The 19196-nt window shown below is 47.1% G+C and overlaps 1 protein-coding gene across 2 annotated transcripts; it reads right to left on the bottom strand.

Moving 5' to 3' along the window:
* Nucleotides 1-653: 653 nt before the first annotated feature.
* LOC137299611 (nuclear receptor subfamily 2 group F member 1-A-like) lies at nucleotides 654-17160 on the bottom strand. 2 transcript variants are annotated; one of them, XM_067968487.1, is made up of 5 exons: nucleotides 17032-17160; nucleotides 14083-14294; nucleotides 13450-13544; nucleotides 6615-7136; nucleotides 654-2247 (listed from the first exon to the last, which is right to left on the bottom strand). In XM_067968487.1, the coding sequence occupies exons 2-5, from the start codon at nucleotides 14172-14174 to the stop codon at nucleotides 1973-1975; spliced, it is 984 nt and encodes a 327-aa protein (XP_067824588.1). In that variant the 5' UTR covers nucleotides 14175-14294; nucleotides 17032-17160; the 3' UTR covers nucleotides 654-1972. The 2 variants fall into 2 exon arrangements, with proteins under 2 accessions (XP_067824588.1, XP_067824587.1); XM_067968486.1 differs by having other exon boundaries at nucleotides 13450-14294.
* Nucleotides 17161-19196: the final 2036 nt, after the last annotated feature.

The raw sequence follows: 19196 nt of genomic DNA, 5'->3' as shown, positions 1-19196 counted from the left end.
TGTATCCCACTCCTAATGAATCCCACTCCTAATGTATCTCACACCTAATGTATCCACTCCTAATGTATCCCACTCCTAATGTATCCCACTCCTAATGAATCTCACACCTAATGTATCCACTCCTAATGTATCCCACTCCTAATGAATCCCACACCTAATGAATCCCACTCCTAATGTATCCCACTCCTAATGTATCCCACACCTAATGTATCCCACTCCTAATGTATCCCACTCCTAATGAATCCACTCTTAATGTATCCCACACCTAATGTATCCCACTCCTAATGTATCCACTCCTAATGTATCTCACACCTAATGTATCCCACTCCTAATGAATCCCACACCTAATGAATTCCACTCCTAATGTATCTCACACCTAATGTATCCACTCCCAATGTATTCCACTCCAAATTTGTCCCACTCCTAATGTATCTCATTCCTAATGTTGTTCTTGCCGATGGTGCTTTGTGTTTTGTTAGCATAAGCTGGATGCCTGATGGCCGCCACCCAGCCCTACGCTGTTGTATAGTTCTGAGCTTCCCGTACTCGATGTTAAAAACTATTTTCTGTTGACAGCGGTTATCTGCAGACGCACTAAAAGTTCATTCTCTCTCCTGACCTCCCACTTCCGTCAAATAAAATTAAGAAAAAAATCAAAAGACTCAAAATATTTTATTGCAACATGACACCCAGGAGATCAGGAGCAATGTCACACAAACTAGAAGGTAGAGTTAAAAGGTACACTCACAAGAATCCAATTGCCAGTGATTATAAAGCTACTGTACAACATCAAGACTAGATTTCCTGTTCGGTGACTCTTGCCTTGTAATGCTGAGCTCAAGGGAAAGGATGTGAAGTGAGGGAGGGTGATGCAAATTGATTAGAATCATAAAAAGTACAGCACAGAAAGGAAGCCATTTATCCCACCACATCTGTGCTAGTGCCAGCTCTGAAACCAATTCCATTTCACTGTTTTTTCCCTGTAGCTTTGCATATTTTTTCTTTTTGAATACTTATCCAATTGCTTTTTACCCCAATAGCCCCTTGTGGTAAAGTGTTTCCCGTGTTCTAATAACCCTCTGTGTGAAAACCTTGCATACTTGGTAACCCATGAAGTGCCCTTCAAGGTTAGGGAGGTCAGAGAGCAACGCTGGGACAATATAAAGAGGGCTGTAGCATGTGACGCAATTGACCCAGGAGTGTTTGACTGACTTTACGAGTTATATGTTGAGTACACTGTCCCAAACCTCACCTGCTCCCAAACCTCACCTTGTTCAGTACATGTACTGTGCAAAGAAATGGTGCACAGTTAAACACTGTACACTCCATTACAATACAGTTGAAGTCTGTTAATTGTGAGATGCTAATGAATGTAAGATTTCCCACTAATTAAATCAAACCCACTAAATGAGATATTTTTTCTTTAAATTTTCCTTCAGGTTTTCTCGCCTCCTCTCCTGAAGGGTTTGACCCATGCTGAGGTATTTTGATGGGTGTCGGGAGCTGCTAATAGCTCACTCACATGGCCATTCTTCACGTGTGAGCCAAGAGGATGAGTGTCAGCAGACTATTCGACTGTGGGAGGGGGTGGGAAAGCAACATGGCCAATCTTCTGCTCAACTATACCTGGGTATCTTCTACTGAGGTCACTGGATGGTGATCAGGAGCAGGAATGCTGGCTGACCTTTAACCCTCTCCCGAGCTCAGGGGCACGACTCTTAGTACCACCGACTGCGATGTCTCATTGTTCAAGAATAGGGCTATTTCCGTCTTACGAAATGTTCTTAAAAGACAGCTCAGTCTCTTTAAACAAACAAAAAAACCACATCTGTACTAATTTAAATACTGCATCCCGGGATCCATCCGCTGCCCGAAATCAGGCGATCCCATGAATCTCATTCATACCAAGTGGCATCCATGGCAGTGTCCAGTATGAGTCTTGAACTGGTCGGAGTCTGTCATCTCGGACCTGTCATTGGGTCGGCATGTAAGGCCAGTTGAACGAACCTCCAGAGAGAAGCATGTCTCTGATCAGGGTCTCGATGGGGGTCTTCCCCACGAGCCTCGTGAAGAAGAGCTGTCCGATGAGGGAGGCTGGCACTGCCCTGAGCGCGGGGAGCCGCAGGAGCAGTTTGCCGAAGCGTTGGGGTTGCGGTGGATACTGGGAGCGCACGTACTCAGCCAGAGATTCCTGAACCTTCTCTTGCAAGCTCTCGATGTGGGCGGGTTCGGAGAGTCCGGAGGCGTCTGGTGGAGAGAAGTGGAGAAAGAAATACATTAAAGAGTTCAAAACAATTTACTACATCACAAAGAGAGAGGATAGATAAAGAGAGAAAGAACAGATGAAATCACGCCCTGCGATATTTAGAATGCACACTTCAAAATGTTTATGTCTCAGCCTTGGCTCAGTTGGTAACACTCTCGCCTCTCAATCAGAAGGTCGTGCATTCAAGTCCCGCTCCAGAGACTTGAGCACAAATTTTAGGCTGATGCTCTGAGTGCTGCACTGTCAGAGGTGCCGACTTTCAGATAAGACGTTAAACCGAGGTCCCGTCTGCCCTCTCAGGTGGACGTAAAAGATCCCATGACACTATTTCGAAGAAGAGCAAGGGGAATTCTTCATGGTGTCCTGGCCGATATTTATCCCTCAACCAACATCACTAAAAAACAGATTATCACATTGCTGATTGTGGGGCCTTGTTGTGCGCAAATTGGCTGCCGCGTTTTGTAAACTACAACAGTGACTACACTTCAAAACTACTTCATTGGCTGTAAAGCACTTTGGGACGTCCTGATGTGAACGGTACTCTATAAATGCAAGTTTTTTTTTCAAGTCTTTCTTCCAATCTACAATTCCTCTTCTGTTAATGAAGGTGTTCACCCATTTAAATGATGCTATAAATTTCACCTTGTGTCCCTTACGATCAGGAGTTTACCCCCACCACCCAATATCTAGTCAAGTGATAGTGTGGCCTGCCATTAAAATCAACCTTCTCATTGTATGATCTGGATACTGTAATCTCATACCTGCCCCAATGTTCACTTCTCCTACCTTCTGGTTGGTGGACTGATGCACACTCTAGTAATACAAGCCCAATTGTAAAATAACAAACTGTGCTATTTTACCAGTAATATATGAACGGACAGAATACAGTTTACAGGCAATTTCAATCTATTACACTGAGCTCTTTATAACATTGAAAATAATAAAACATGCCACACTGCTCTTGTTAGTAGGCCAACTTCACCCAACTGATCGGTCAGCACTACTCTTTCGGAAGGGAGTTCCCACCTGCTGTCTGTCATCCGCACCAGATTTCCGCAGACTGATCGATTTCCAACTAGACAAGAAGCCAAAGACTTCACCTTTGACCCTGTCCAAATTCTCTGTGCCTCAGGATTGGCCAGTTGACCTTCAAATTAAACCTACGACCATCCTCCAAGGTTTGGGTACCAGCTCCTCGCCCACTGTGCTCTGTGAGGAAAGGCCATTTCTAATATTACACCCAATTTCCTCTCTGGAGTGTGTTAACGAACCACCCTCGACCGCTGTATCCTTCCAAACTACCACCCCATATCCAGTCTCCCTTTCCTTGACAAAGTCCTTGAACATGTCGCCTCCCTATTCCATGCCTATCTTTTCCACAATTCCCTGTTTGAAACTTTCCAATTGGGTATCTGCCCCTTGGTGACTTGACCGTGGTGCATTATCTCCCTCCCCGACTCTCGACCTCTCTGTAGCATTTAGTCGACCACCACCTGCCTCCTCCACTGCCTTTCTGCTCAGGGGGACTGCCCTAGCCTGATTCCATTCCAACCTATCCAATCATAGCCAGAGCATCTCCAGCAATAGATGCTTCTATTCCTGCCCCAGCATGGTTACCTCCGGAGTCCCCCAAGGATCTCTTCTTAGTTCCTTCCTGTTCCTTATCTACATGTTGCCCCTTGGCGACATCATCCACAAGCATGGGGTCAGCTTCCACATGTATGCTGATGGCACCAAGCTCACCATCATCTCTCTTGACCCCTTCACTGTCTTTGTGTTGTCAGACTGCTTCCTAAACGTCTGGTCTTGGATGAGCCACAATTTCCTCCAGTTAAACATTGGGAAGACCAAGTTCATCCTTTTCGGCTCCCTTCGCGAATTCCGTACACTTGCCATTGATTCTGGCCATTGTATCAGGTTGAACCAGACGGTTCACAACCTTGACATCCTATTTGACCCCGATATGAGCTTCCGACTCCATAATCTCTGCGTTACAAAGACTTCCCACTTCCACCTCCATAACATTGCCTACCTCTACCCCTACGTCAGCCCATCTGCCACTGAAACCTGCATCCGTGCCTTTGTCACCTCCAGACTTGATTATTCATATACTCCCCTGGCCAGCCTCCCATAAACTTCATCTCGTGCAAAGCTCTGCTGCCCATATCTTGACCACCAATCACCCCTGTCCTCGCTGACCTACAATGACTCCAATGCCTCAAATTTAAAATACTCATCCTCATGTTTAAGTCCCCTCATGGCCTCACGCCTCCTCATCTCTGTAATCTCCTCCAGCCATTCAATCCTCCATCCCAACTAACTCTACGTTCCTCTGACTCTGGCCTCTGGTGCTTCCCCCATTCTCTTTGCCCCACCATTGGTGGCTGTGCCTTCAGCTTCATAAGCCCCATGCTCTGAAAATCTTTCCCTTAATCCCTCCACCTCTCTTTCTTCCTTTAAGACCCTCCTTAAAACCCACCTCTTTGACCAGTCTGTTGGTCACCCCTCCTAATATATCCTTTTTTGGCTCAGCAACCAATTTTTTTTGATTTTTCTACATTAAAGATAAGTGCAAGTTGTTGCTTGTGGTCCTTGATAAATAATTATTGAGTGACATTCTACTTTATTGGCCACGAGTTTATTTTTTATTATTTATTCTCAGGATGTGGGCAACACTGGCAAGGCGGGCATTTATTGCACAGTCATAACTACCCTGAGGCGGTGGTGGTGGGCCCTGGATTCTTTTAGCTATTGTCTTTACAACTGAGTGGCTTACCAGGATACTTCAGAGGGTATTAAGAGTCAACTGCATAATCATAGAATGATACAGCACGGAAGGAGGCCATTCGTGCCTGTGCCTGCTCTTTGGAAGAACTATCCCATTTGTCCCACTCCCCCGCTCTTTCCCCATAGCTTTGTAATTTTTTTCCCTTCAAGTATTTATCCAATTCCCTTTTGAAAGTTACTATTGAATCTGCTTCCACCGCCCTTTCAGGCAGCGCATTCCAGATCACAACTCGCTGCGTAAATTCTTTTTCCTCATGTGTCTCTGATTCTTTTGCCAATCACCTTAAATCTGTGTCCTCTGGTTACCGACCCTTCTGCCACTGGAAACAATTCCTCCTTATTTACTCTATCAAAACTGTTTATGATTTTGAACACCTCTATCAAATCTCCTCTTAATCTTTTCTTTCTGCTCTAAAGAGAACAACCCAGTCTCACAACATAACTGAAGTCCCTCATCCCTGGTACCATTCTGATAAATCTCCTCTGCACCCTCTCCAAGGCCCGGACATCCTTCCTAAAGTGTGGTGCCCAGAATTGAACACAATACTCCAGCTGCGGCCTAACCAGTGTTTTATAAAGGTTTAGGATAACTTCCTTGCTTTTGTACTCTATGCCTCTATTAGTAAAGCCAAGGGTCCCTTATGCTTTTTTAACTTGTCCTGCCACCTTCAAATATTTGTGTACACACACCCCCAGGTCTCTCTGTTCCTGCACCCCCTTTAAAATTGTACCATTTAGTTTTTTTGCCTCTCCTCATTCTTCCTACCAGAATGCAACACTTCACACTTCTCTGCGTTAAATTTCATCTGCCACGTGTCTGCCCATTTCACCAGTCTGTCTATGTCCTCCTGAAGTCTGTCACTATCCTTCTTGTTGTTTATTACATTTCCAAGTTTCATGTCATTCGCAAACTTTGGAAGTTCAGGTCGTTAATATATATCAAAAAGAGCAGTGGTCCTAATACAGACGTCTGGGGAACACCACTGTACACTTCCTCCCCGTCTGAAAAACAACAGTTCAATACTACTCTCTGCTTTATGTCACTTAGCCAATTTTGTATCCACACTGCCACTGTCCCTTTAATCCCCTGGGCTTTAATTTTGCTAACAAGTCTATTATGGTATTTTATCAAACACCGTTTGAAAGTCCATATACACAACATCAACCGCACTACCCTCATCAACCCTCTCCGTTACTTCCTCAAAGAACTCAATCAAGTTAGTCAAACACAATTTACCTTTAACAAATCATTTATTAGCCCATACTTTTCCAAGTGTCAATTAATTTTGTCCCGTATTATAATGTGGGACTGGGATGGAGTCACATGCAGGCCAGATCAAGTAAACATGACATTAGTAAATCAGTTGGGTTTTTAACGATAATCTGGCAGCTGTCGTGGTCATTTTTTTACCCCTGGTGCCAGGCCACAAATGACCAGATTATTAAAGTCAATTCTGACATGATGCGATTTGTACTCATAGGTTCACTTCAAGACTGCTGGTCCAGTACCGTACACGACACACGACTGTAACATAATGGCCCTCAGGCCTTTGGTACTAACCTGGTGTGTAGAGGGCGATGGCCTTCAGGCAACTGTACTCAGCGGAGTCGACCTGTAAAACCTTGAGCTTCTCCACCTGGTCCTGGAAGATTCGAATCTGGTCCATGAAGCTCACCACCCTGTCTGCGGACATCTGGGTGGAGTGGAGACCCGCAGCTGCCAGGAGCGGGGCCATGTGGAGCGGAAGGGATGACTGGGCAGCATTCAGCACAAATAACTCGCTCCAGCTCAGCCGCAGCAGGGCCACCTGGTCTGAGATCTGCAGCTCGTGGAAGAAAGGGATGTTCCTGGCCCACTCCACCGCGCTGAAGAGCAACCTGGCCGCCAGCTCGCAGATGTTGTCTATGCTCATGAGGTTGTACTGGGTGCACTGGGTGCTGAAGCGAGAGGTGGGGTATGGCTCCGCTCTCAGCAGGAGGGAGATGAGTCCTGAGACGTTGCCCCCATTCAAATGGTCTCCACTAGACAGCGAGAGCTCCCCGGGGCTGGCCTGTGCTGGTGGAATTCTTCCCCGTTGAACGGCTATTGAAAAAAGAAGAAATGTAGGATCAAGCATTAGAGGCGAGATTAATGGACGTGATTAGGTGCCGCAGTGAGATACAGCAGACAATATTCTCCTATAAGCCTTGGGCTTGAATCTATCCTTGGTAGAATGGATTAATGACCTCCTCTCTCTGATGAAGAACCAAGTAGAACAATGTGTTAGAACGCTGACTATTGTCAAGACTGCCTATTTGTTCCTCTGAATCGGTACCCGCCTCTGTCTCTACCTCACACCCATCACCGTTGAAACCCTCAGCTACGTTTTTGTCCAGACTTGATCTTTCCAATTCCCTCCTAGCTGCCCTCTGAGCTCCAAACTCATTCAGAAATGTATTCTCCCGCCCTCCCCCACCCCACCACTGCCCAATCCTGTCCTGTCCTGGACTAGGTCTCACTGCGTGGCTGAATTTATAGTCCCATATGTTTACCTTTCCTGTACATGTAAGGACAACTTTTTGTTATGAGCCCCACTCTCTGGAATGCTGAGCTGATGTTAAGTTAGTTTAAACCAAGAGTAAAGGTCATGGAATGCACGACGCAGTGTACTGACCTTTTAGCTGAGGATAACAGCGAGACCATTGTGAAAGAATTGGGGAAATACTTTAACCGTTGTCAAATTTTGTTTGATAATCGCTCCTGTGAAGCGCCTTGGGACGTTTTGCTACGTTAAAGGCGCTATATAAATGCAAGTAGTTGTGTAGTTGTTGAAGGGGAGATTGAGGGAGGAGAGGAACTCCACAGTTTTGAAGTCCTGGCAAAGAATGATTTAGAGTGGGAGACAGTGCGAAGAATGTTGAATTCAACACAGTGAGGATAAAGAAGATGCAGCTTGATGATGAAACTGGGGGTATAAGGGGGGAGCACAAAAAGAATCATCTCCGCCCCCCCCACCCCCCAAAATAAAATACAGAAATTCTGACAAATGCAAAATTTCATTTGGAAAGAAAGACAGCGGTAATTATTCGGCAAAGAGAATATTTAACTTTTCTTCGAGGTAAGAAATTTGGGGCTTTCTTTTAAGGGGCTGAGTCAAATTAAGTAAAAATTTAAACAGTTCTTTAAAGCAAAACAAAGCTTGACACTGTTCACCTCTGATCGAATTAATAATTAACTATTCTTTCTAAGCCTCTTATTCAAAGTATTCAATTTTCCTTTACAATTTACACCAACCTAAAGCACAGTAGCCTCTGAACAGGCACATTTTCAATTTGCATCATTGAACCACAGTCTGTGGGATTCATCAGCAAGACTGAAAATAAATTGAACATTAATCTTCTTTTAAAAAATGAAAGTTTAAGTATTGATTTTCACTTCCACTGCTTTGAAAAAATCAGACTCTAACTTTTGAAAATATTTTATTTTCTTTCTCCCAAAGTATTGAGGAAGGCCACGTTTTTCTACTTTTTATATCAAACACTCCCAGGGCAGGTACAGCACGGGTTAGATACAGAGTAAAGCTCCCTCTACACTGTCCCATCAAACACTCCCAGGGGAGTTACAGCACGGGTTAGATACAGAATAAAGCTCCCTCTACACTGTCCCATCAAACACTCCCAGGGCAGTTACAGCATGGGTTAGATACAGAGTAAAGCTCCCTCTACACTGTCCCATCAAACACTCCCAGGGCAGGTACAACACGGGTTAGATACAGAATAAAGCTCCCTCTACACTGTCCCATCAAACACTCCCAGGGCAGGTACAACACGGGTTAGATACAGAATAAAGCTCCCTCTACACTGTCCCATCAAACACTCCCAGGGGAGTTACAGCACGGGTTAGATACAGAATAAAGCTCCCTCTACACTGTCCCATCAAACACTCCCAGGGCAGGTACAACACGGGTTAGATACAGAGTAAAGCTCCCTCTACACTGTCCCATCAAACACTCCCAGGGCAGGTACAGCATGGGTTAGATACAGAGTAAAGCTCCCTCTACACTGTCCCATTAAACATTTCAAGGGGGGGGGGGGTACAGCAGTACCCATTACTCCACTGATATGTCCTCTCTAGTTCCCAGTGGGTACAGTCAGCTGGCGCACTCAGGGGGAGGCTCATTTCTCCCCCGATTAATGAGCGAGACACGGCCCAATTTCTCCCCAAACAGTTTCAAGGAGTGGGGAGAAAATTGGAAGGGAACAAAAAAAAGTCTTCAGGCTGATTTGGCCAGTTGTCAGTCACTCCTAATTCTGTTCAAATAAAGACAGTTTAAAACCCACGTAATATAACACTATACTAGTGACGCGTGAGGTTACAACAATCCAGCACAGACACGATGGGCTGAATGGCCGCCTTTTGTGTAGTAAATTTCTATGATTCTATAATCCCCTTAAGGTCAAAATAGCAGCGACATGTCCTGTGTCTGGAATGGTGAGTTAGCAGCTATGGTAGATTCTATATCCTGGAGAGAGAGAAGTGGGAAGATGGGCAAGGATTCCAGGCCAAGAGAAAAAAAAACGAAAGTGAAAAGAGAAATAAGAGAGCTATTTGCATTAAAACAAAGTCTGTTCGTTGCAGAGAGAAAAAAAATGGCACAGAAAGAAAGTGAAAATGAAAAGTGGAAAACATAAAATAGAGAAAGGAATTGAAGAAGAGGAGAGAGCAAGAGGAAAAGCGGTGAGAGAGGGAGAGAGAAAGAGAGCGAGAGAAAAAGAATAAGAAAGGTAGCAGTGATGTGGTGACCTATGACATTTGGACGAGTACCTCTTTAAAATATGCCAACTCTCATGAGGAAGGCTGACCGATGTCCCCCTCCCCAGTGAGTAAAGAACAACAGTCTCTGAACGTCCAGCTCCCAAATCCCACTCCTTAAATAAGTTTGAACAGGACAGAAGGCCTTTGATACAACCCACTGTGTGTAAATATGTCGACCGTGGAATTTTCTGTTGGTGGTGTGCACTTCTGCAGGAAACATGTGGCCGATAGATTTAGAGGCTGCTTTTTTTTTGCAGAGGCGGGGAGTCTACACTGAGGTCAATGGCACTTTGACCCCAGTGAGAGCTGAGGTCCCAGGGAGCGAGGACAATCCCCTCTGCAGGCGTGAATGCACCCAGTGTTATCACACGCTGACTGTGTGTGTGTGTGTGTGTGTGTGTGTGTCTGGTGGGGGGGCAACAGAGGGGCTGCCTGCATGCGAAAAGGATGATCAATTTTCCGTTTTTAACAACAGAAGGAATTTCAGTCGGGCCTTTGTGGCTTTGAATGAGCGGCATGATTTGGGAGAAAGAAAAAAAGTTAATGGGACTCAGAGAGAGCGAGTGAAAGTCTAATTATGGGTTGGTGCTAATCCAACCTACTTATTGGAAAGAAGTGGAGACAATAACGGAAGCCGAGATAGCAGGAGCGAAAGAGAAACAGACCGGAGATAGATAATGGGGAGAAGGATAGAGAGTATAAAGAGAAACGGTAGAGGGATAGGGAAAAGAGTAAATAGGTCGGAATGGTAGAGAGAAGGGCTTCCTAAAGATTGATACTTGTTCACTAAAAAGAAAGTGGAAGAGACAAAGGAAAGAAAGAGAAAGAATGAGAGACAAGGGAAGAGAGAAAGAAAGAGAGAAAGAATGAGAGACAAGGGAAGAGAGAAGGAAGGAGAGAAAGAAAGAGAGAAAGAATGAGAGATGAGGGAAGAGAGAAAGGAAGAGAGAAAGAATGAGAGACATGGGAAGAGAGAAGGAAAGAGTGAAAGAAAGAGAGAAAGAATGAGAGATGAGGGAAGAAAGAAAGAAAGAGAGAAAGAAAACAAGGGAAGTGAGAAAGAAAGAGAAAAAGAATGAGAGACAAGGGAAGAGAGAATGAAAGAGAGAAAGAAAGAGAGAAAGAATGAGAGAAAGAGAGACAAGGGAAGTAAGAAAGAAAGAAAAAAAGAATGAGAGACAAGGGAAGAGAGAATGAAAGAGAGAAAGAAAGAGAGAAAGAATGAGAGATGAGGGAAGAGAGAAAGAAAGAGAAAGAATGAGAGACAAGGGAAGAGAGAAAGAAAGAGAAAAAGAATGAGAGACAAGGGAAGAGAGAAAGAAAGAGAGAAAGAATGAGAGACAAGGGAAGCGAGAAAGAAAGAGAGAAAGAATGAGAGACAAGGGAAGAGAGAAAGAAAGAGAGGATAGAACGAGAAAGATTGGGAGAAACAAGGGAAGAGAGAAACAGAGAGAAGAATAGGAAGAGATAAAGAGGGAGAGAAAGAGAGAAAGAAAGGGAGGATTGAAAGAGCGAGAAGGAAAGAAAGAGGAAAAATTTGGGGTGCAGAGTTGGATAGAGAACAACAGAGTACAAGGAAAGGAAAGATAGAGCGAGACAGAGAAAGAGGAATGACAAAGACATTCGAGGTAGAGAGATTGCTAGAGTGAGGGTGAGAGGAGTGCGGGGCCCCCAGAGTCGAGGTCGCAGTGTAACTGGAAACAGTCCAGCTCATTGGCGAAATCGACAAACCTCAAACTGAGTAGAGATACAGGGGTCAGTCACTGGTGGCCTGAGCTTTTTAGCCCCACTCACTGAGCTGAATAAATCTATTGATACTATTGATATTAATGTTGAAGTAAAGATTATTAAGTAAAGATCTGTCTTGCAGTAAAACATTCATCTTTATTCCAAAGTCAAAAAACTCCCACGACATAAGCTACAAATCCAACGTCACCATAAAACCTTTTTATAATCTGGATTGCGGTTTGACCCTCATTATCTCCTGGAGGTGCCGACTATTCCCAGCCACCCTCCCCTTCCACGCCTAATTGGCATTTCTTCTCAGCAGTGAATGGCGGCGTGATATTCGACTATGGGGGGCATCATCACAGTCGAGCAGGATCTTGTCTTCACCCAATTTCTGCACACACGCACACACTCACCTTCCAGCAGGAGTCTTCCGACGGTGATCAGAAGGCACAGCCCGGGCTGGTTTCACTGGCCAAGGGGCACCAGGGCTAAAATGTAACAGGCCTACAGCAGTACCCGCTCAGACCAGTTAACTCAGTACCTGGGACCTAGCATCATCCTGGTCTCTGTGGCTCAGCACCGCGACCATTGTTGATGGCAGGGGGTGCGTTTTAAATTCTATATGATCTATAGGGTTTCTGTTATTATCTATACGGCACATACTGGCTGTGTTAGTTAATATCATGCAAAATTCTTTCTTTCCTTCTCATAAATACGCTTCTTGAGGGTAGTTTTGACTTTGGCTGATTTAAAGGAAATGTAAAACCAGGAGAGACGTATAAGGGGCGGCTGAATCAATATCGCCCGATTTACACTGTTGCCCGAAGTCAAAATGCCGCCCCATTGTTATGTCATCTGTATTGGACAATTTGACCTATTTTATTTATTTATTTATTTATGGTCAGACTCTTTTTAAATGTTGCCCTTGTTTATAAAGAATGCTTTTTCAGGTGAGACCCCCATGGGTCGGTATCCACTCCAAGTCTGGTGATACTTAGATACAGACTGAGACCCTGTTGTCTGCCCCGGTAATCTGCCCTCAATTTGTAAAAGGGGCCCCACCTCTCGTGCCAGTGTGACGTCTCCAGCTGTTAAAGTGCCCTCTCCTGAGAGAGATTGCCATGTGTACCAAGTTATGCCAAGCCTTGTGGGCTTGCACGGACCTTCGAGATGGTTGAGACCGCTCGCTTGGCGTAGGACCCTTGCCATCGCGTCCACAGTCGGTGACGCCCCACGACCGGCTGCACGACTGTGGCGGTTACCACGGGCTGCCTGCCTTCCCCCGTTTTACTGTTTAGATTTTAAATACATTTTCCCCCACTCCAAATTCAATTCTCCTGTTTTCCAGGTTATGCCGGCGTGCAGCCCGCCAGCACAGACAGCCCCTCCAGTACCTCCACTCGGGGCTGTTCCCTGTACATGAGCCTGGCAAGAGAGAGAATAAGAGAGCGGATGTCGGCTGGCTATTCGACCGCAGGTGGCATCTCAGTCGGACCACATCCACTCCTGACTCCGTCCAGTTCGCGCGAGCTGATGGAGCTGGTTTAACGTGGCATTGCATACCAACCAGGAGCACGGACTCTGGCTGGTAATTGTCCTGCCCACCCCCCCCCGCCCGCCCGCCCGCCCACACACACACACACACACACGCACACGCACACACATACATCTCACCCACCCAAACCACCACCAGTCTAGCCCAGGGGTTGTTGAAGCCAATTTACACCCCATCTGAGATCAGCTAACTCACTCAGCATAGACTGGGGTGGCCTGTGGCTTAGTGTCACACCAGGCAACGCGTCAACCCACCAGGGCATTAGGACCCGTCTTCTCGGGCATTAGAAAGATTTAAAAATTGAAAGGACATTACCTTCTCTCTTCATGCCGACTTTGAAGCATTTCCGCAGCCTGCAGTACTGGCACTGGTTTCTGTGGTGCTGATCGATCTGACAGTCTCGGTTGGACCTGCAAGTATAGGACAAGTTCCGTCGGATGCTCCTCTTGAAGAAGCTCTTGCAGCCCTCGCAGGTAAACTGACCGTAGTGCTTGCCACTGGCTCTGTCCCCGCAGACCACGCAGTCTACCTGGACACCCTGCCTGTCCTGTTCCCCGAGCTCGGGATCGCTGCCCCCAGTCTGGGAGGAGGACGGAGCCGGGCTCTCCAACGACTCCTCCGCGCCGTTGTGCGGGTAGGGCTTGGTGTCCTCCCGAGGGTCTCCCCAGTCGCTGGCCGCCATCGCCATCTCTCCGCAAGCTTTAAAACCCCCCCCTCCCTCCCTCCCTCCCTCCCTCCGGTTAAGCAAGTCGTCGCTAAGCAGGTTCCCGCGGGAGAGCCTGTGCGGAGGACGGAACTGCCTGACTTGACAGGGAAAGAAGTCAAAAAATAGTTTGGGAGGAAACGCAGCCAAGAAGCTGAGAGTAAAAAGGATGTGGGGGTTCTCACGGCAAGACTTGGATGCAAAAAGTCATTTGGTCGACATCCCCAAAGGCCAATCCTTCTTACTTTTTGGCATCCTTAGGCCGCATCGTAGGAAGTCGCCGGGATCCCAGTCTCGGAGAAATGTCGCAACCAGACCTCAGCAAGAAGAGAACCATTCAATTCAACGCTTGGTTTCAGGGCCAGGGAACAAGTCATGTGTGAACTGCAATCACATCACATCCATGTCAAATGCATCTCTTCTCCCCCCTCTCTCTCTCTCTCTCTCTCTTTCTCCTCTGAAAGGGAAAAAAAGAAAGTTGCTTTTTTTTTAAAAAAACAGAAACAACACAACACACAAGGATCAGCGAAACTCCCAAAGTTTGAAGCGTTTTTTTTTGTTCTCAACTCCCCAGCAAACAGGCTTTTAAAAAAAAACACACACACACACAAAAAAAAAACATCCCTCAGGAGCGTCTAGATTGGGCAGAAGTTACTGGGGAAATGCTGCAGATATCGTATCCTGGCCTTAAGGTAGGGGAGGGAGGGAGGGAGGTGGTTGGAGTTGGGGGGCGGGGGGGTGGGGTGGAGTGGGTGGGCGGTCAGAGTAAAGCAGAAACTCGGCTGATGCATGCAAAGGGGAAGGAAGAAAAAAAAAAGCATTGCGGGGTCTGCAAAGGTTACGAGGGTGATTTTCGTGAATAAAACAGGAGATGAGAGTCAGTGACTGCGTGTGCAGGGATTTGACAGTGCTATTGAAGCCGGACGGTTGCCAGGGGAGACGGCTGCCTTATAAGGAGTATGGTGTCAAGGAGCCAAGAGTGGGAATGCTTGTTGTCCACAATAGGGTTATGCCCACGGTTTCCAAGTGTTTTTGGCGAGAGAGGAAAAAAAAAAGAGAATGGGAGGGGGTGAACTGGCTGCGTAAACTTTACAAAGTCAGTTCAATAGATGGCATATCCATGGCAACGGGGGAGTTCAAATGAGACTCAAATGTGAGTGGGTGTGCTTGCTTGTGACCACAAAAGAACGGTGAAGCAAATCGCGACCCCACACACACACACACACACGAGAGAGAGAGAGAGAGAGAGGGAGAGGGAGAGAGAAAAAAGAGAGAAAGAGGCAGTGAGACGGGAAGAAGAGTCTAAATAGACAATTTCCGACCAATTGTCAGCAAAACTTTGCTGCTCGATGCAGCTCCGAAAGGCCTCGCGAAGCCGTCCTGCAGGGGGAGACATAGAGACAGTTTTAGAGTGGGTCGTACTGCAGCCGTAGGCAGAGCGCCCACACGAGTGTCGTAATCGAACTCTGAAGCATCCTGCCAGTGAACTCTGGTTAAAATCTGAATCTGTTTCTTTAGTTAAGCTCCTCAGCCCTTTTTAAGATTGTCCCACCCTCCTCTTGCGAAGTCGCCAGAGGGTATCAGGCGGCCTCTGGCATCTCGCCCAGACGAACATTGACAGTGCATCAGCAGGCTATTCAACCACAGAGGGCATCACAGCCAATCCTCGTCTTGTCCTCGATTTTCACAAACATGCACTTTCACACATTCACATGCTCGAGGACACACTCTAACATACATACCCACTCATACCCCACTCATGCGCACACACAAACACCCACAAATATACATACTCTCTCACACACCCTCTCACACACACTCTCTCACACACCCTCTCACACACCCTCTCACTCACACACCCTCTCACTCACACACCCTCTCACTCACACACCCTCTCACACACCCTCTCACTCACACACCCTCTCACTCACACCCTCTCACTCACACCCTCTCACTCACACACCCTCTCACTCACACACACACTCACTCACCCTCTCACTCACACACCCTCTCACTCACCCTCTCACTCACACACCCTCTCACTCACACCCTCTCACTCACACCCTCTCACTCACACACCCTCTCACTCACCCTCTCACTCACACACCCTCTCACTCACACCCTCTCACTCACACACCCTCTCACTCACACCCTCTCACTCACACACCCTCTCACTCACACCCTCTCACTCACACACCCTCTCACTCACACACCCTCTCACTCACACCCTCTCACTCACACCCTCTCACTCACACCCTCTCACTCACACCCTCTCACTCACACCCTCTCACTCACACACCCTCTCACTCACACACCCTCTCACTCACACACCCTCTCACACACCCTCTCACTCACACACCCTCTCACTCACATGCACCCTCTCACACACACCCTCACACACACCCTCACACACACCCTCACACACACTCACACACACCCTCATACACACCCTCACACACACACGAACACACACCCTCATACACACCCTCACACACACCCTCTCACACACACGAACACACACACTCACACACACCCTCATACACACCCTCTCACACACACGAACACACACACTCACACACACCCTCATACACACCCTCACACGCACACGAACACACACACTCACACACACCCTCACACACACCCTCACACACACACGAACACACACCCTCATACACACCCTCTCACACACACTCACACACACCCTCATACACACCCTCACACACACACGAACACACACCTCATACACACCCTCTCACACACACGAACACACACCCTCATACACACCCTCTCACACACACGAACACACACACTCATACACACCCTCTCACACACACTCACACACACCCTCATACACACCCTCTCACACACACGAACACACACCCTCATACACACCCTCTCACACACACTCACACACACCCTCATACACACCCTCACACACACACTCACACACACACTCACACACACCCTCATACACATCCTCTCACACACACGAACACACACCCTCATACACACCCTCACACACACACGAACACACACCCTCATACACACCCTCACACACACACGAACACACACCCTCATACACACCCTCACACACATACTCACACACACCCTCTCACACACACGAACACACACCCTCACACACACACGAACACACACACTCACACATAAGCAAGCGCATATACAAGTACACCAACCTGTTAATGGGCATGTGAGAGTTGGCACGCTGTCCGATTGACCCTCCCTCTCAAGGGGTAGATGTAGTTTTACAACCCTTCCCCCCCGGTGCATTTGCTGAGCAGGGCAGTCTGATCAGAGCACCTCCAGTTCAGTTACAATCCAGCTGTGAATAACTCAAAGATATATATAGGACCAGTCTTGTCTCAGTGGGCAGCACTCCTGCCTCTGAGTCAGAAGGTTGTGGGTTCTTGTCTTACTTCAGTGACTTGAGCACATAATCTAGGCTGACACCCCCAGTGCAGTACTGATGGAGCGCTGCACTGTCAGAGGTGCCATCTTTCAGATGAGGCATTAAACCGAGGTCCAGTCTGCCCTCTCAGATGGATGTAAAAGATCCCATGGCATTATTTTGAAAAAGAGCTGGAGAGTTCTCCCAGTGTTCTAGCCAATATTTATCCCTTAACCAACACCTAATACAGATTATTTGGTCATTTATCACGTTGCTGTTTGTGGGATCTTGCTGTGCGCAAATTGGCTGCTGCATTTCCTACATTACAACAGTGACTACACTTCAAAAAGTACTTCATTGGCTGTAAAGCGCTTTGCGACGTCCTGAGGTCGTGAAAGACGCTATAGAAATGCAAGCTCTTTCTTTAATTATATTTATACAATGTGTACAATTTATTACAGCTGCAATATTTCCAACAATACTCTTACAAACTCTCGGGTGGGTATGTCCCAGGTGGCAAACCCGTGACGTAAATCACCCCACCTCAAACTTTAGTGAGGATGAAGTTTTTGCAAACTTTTATTTTGAGCGCAGAGTGAACATATTTAACAACGCGGTGTTAAAGTCTGAGACTGCCTCTCGAGAGATAACTCGAGGGGATACAGGGGCACTAAGTTCTGCAGGAGGGCGGTGAGTCCAGTCATTTCACTCTTGGTACAGCAAGGAGCCTCGGTTCGGCTGCTGAGTGAAAGGTGAGCAGCTTTTGGTGGATTTAGCGACCAATAGTAGTGTACAGTGCAACTCCCGGACGTGCAGCAGATTGTTGCTCGCTTCCGAGACCCCCTGGCCGCCCCCCTACCTCGCCCGGTGACTTATCTAAATGCAGGTGCGCGGTGGTTAATATCAGCTGGGCCTCCCACGGAGACTCACGGGCCCTCAGTCTAAGAACTGGTCTGAAGGACGTCTCCTACCGACAATGCAGCACTCCCCTCAGTACTGCACCGGAGCATCAGCTTAGGTCATGACCTCAAGCCCCTCACGTGGGGTTTGAACCCGCAGCCTCGTGGCCCAGAGGTGAGAGTGCGACTAACTGAACCAAGCTAACGTGCCTTCTGTTTGGTCTACAAACGCGGGCCAGGAAGGTCCTCGCAGTTACTCCTGCTCCGCCTCCATCATTTCCCTGCCCGCCATATTGAGGGCTGGGTCGCCGTTTAGCGCCCGTGAAAAGGGCCGACTATCGACCATCTACGTGAAGAAGTGGCAGGTACAAAAATTAGTCAAAAAGGCTAATGGGATGTTGGCCTTTAACCCAGAGGGCTAGAATATAAAGGGGAGGAAGTTTTGCTACAGCTATACAAAGCCCTGGATAGACCACATCTGGAGCACTGTGTACAGTCCTGGGCACCGCACCTTAGGAAGGACATATTGGCCTTGGCAGGAGTGCAGCGCAGATTCACCAAAATGTTACCAGGGCTCCAAGGGTTAGATTATGAGGAGAGATTACATAAATTGGTTTGTATTTCCTGGAATATAAAAGGTTAGGGGGTGATTTGATTGAGGGTTTTAGGATTTTGAAAGGAATTGATAGGGTTGATAGAGAGAAACTTTTTCAGCTGGTGGGGGAGTTTAGGACAAGGGGATTTAACCTTAAAATCAGAGTCAATTCAGGAGAGAAGATATGAAACACTTCTTCACACAAAGGATGGTGGAAGTGTGGAACATCCTCCCACAAAAAGCAGTAGATGCTCGCTCAATAATTTTAAATGTGGGCTTTTGCTAGCCGAGAGTATTGAGCGATATGGAGCCAAGCGGGGTAAATGGAGTCAGGATACAGATCAGCCATGATCTCATTGAATGGGGGAACAGGCTCGAGGGGCTGAACGGCCTCCTGCTGTTCCTATAAGAACAGCCGCTTGAGGTGAAGTACCAGGAAGGGGGGGGGGGGGGGAGGGG

The sequence above is a fragment of the Heptranchias perlo genome, chromosome 29 (assembly GCF_035084215.1).
Source record: "Heptranchias perlo isolate sHepPer1 chromosome 29, sHepPer1.hap1, whole genome shotgun sequence".
Lineage (NCBI taxonomy): Eukaryota > Metazoa > Chordata > Chondrichthyes > Hexanchiformes > Hexanchidae > Heptranchias > Heptranchias perlo.
The sequence above is the reverse complement of the archived record's forward strand: the minus strand, read 5'-3'. Positions and strand labels throughout refer to the sequence as shown.

Excerpts from the sequence above, each read along its gene's own strand:
- LOC137299611 (XM_067968486.1), bottom strand. The coding sequence starts at position 13,822 with ATGGCGATGGCGGCCAGCGACTGGGGAGACCCTCGGGAGGACACCAAG. Across the intron at positions 7,137-13,449 it reads AGTCGGCATGAAGAGAGAAG|CCGTTCAACGGGGAAGAATT; the intron begins GTAATGTCCTTT and ends TTTTTTCAATAG. Across the intron at positions 2,248-6,614 it reads CATCGCCCTCTACACACCAG|ACGCCTCCGGACTCTCCGAA; the intron begins GTTAGTACCAAA and ends TCTCTCCACCAG.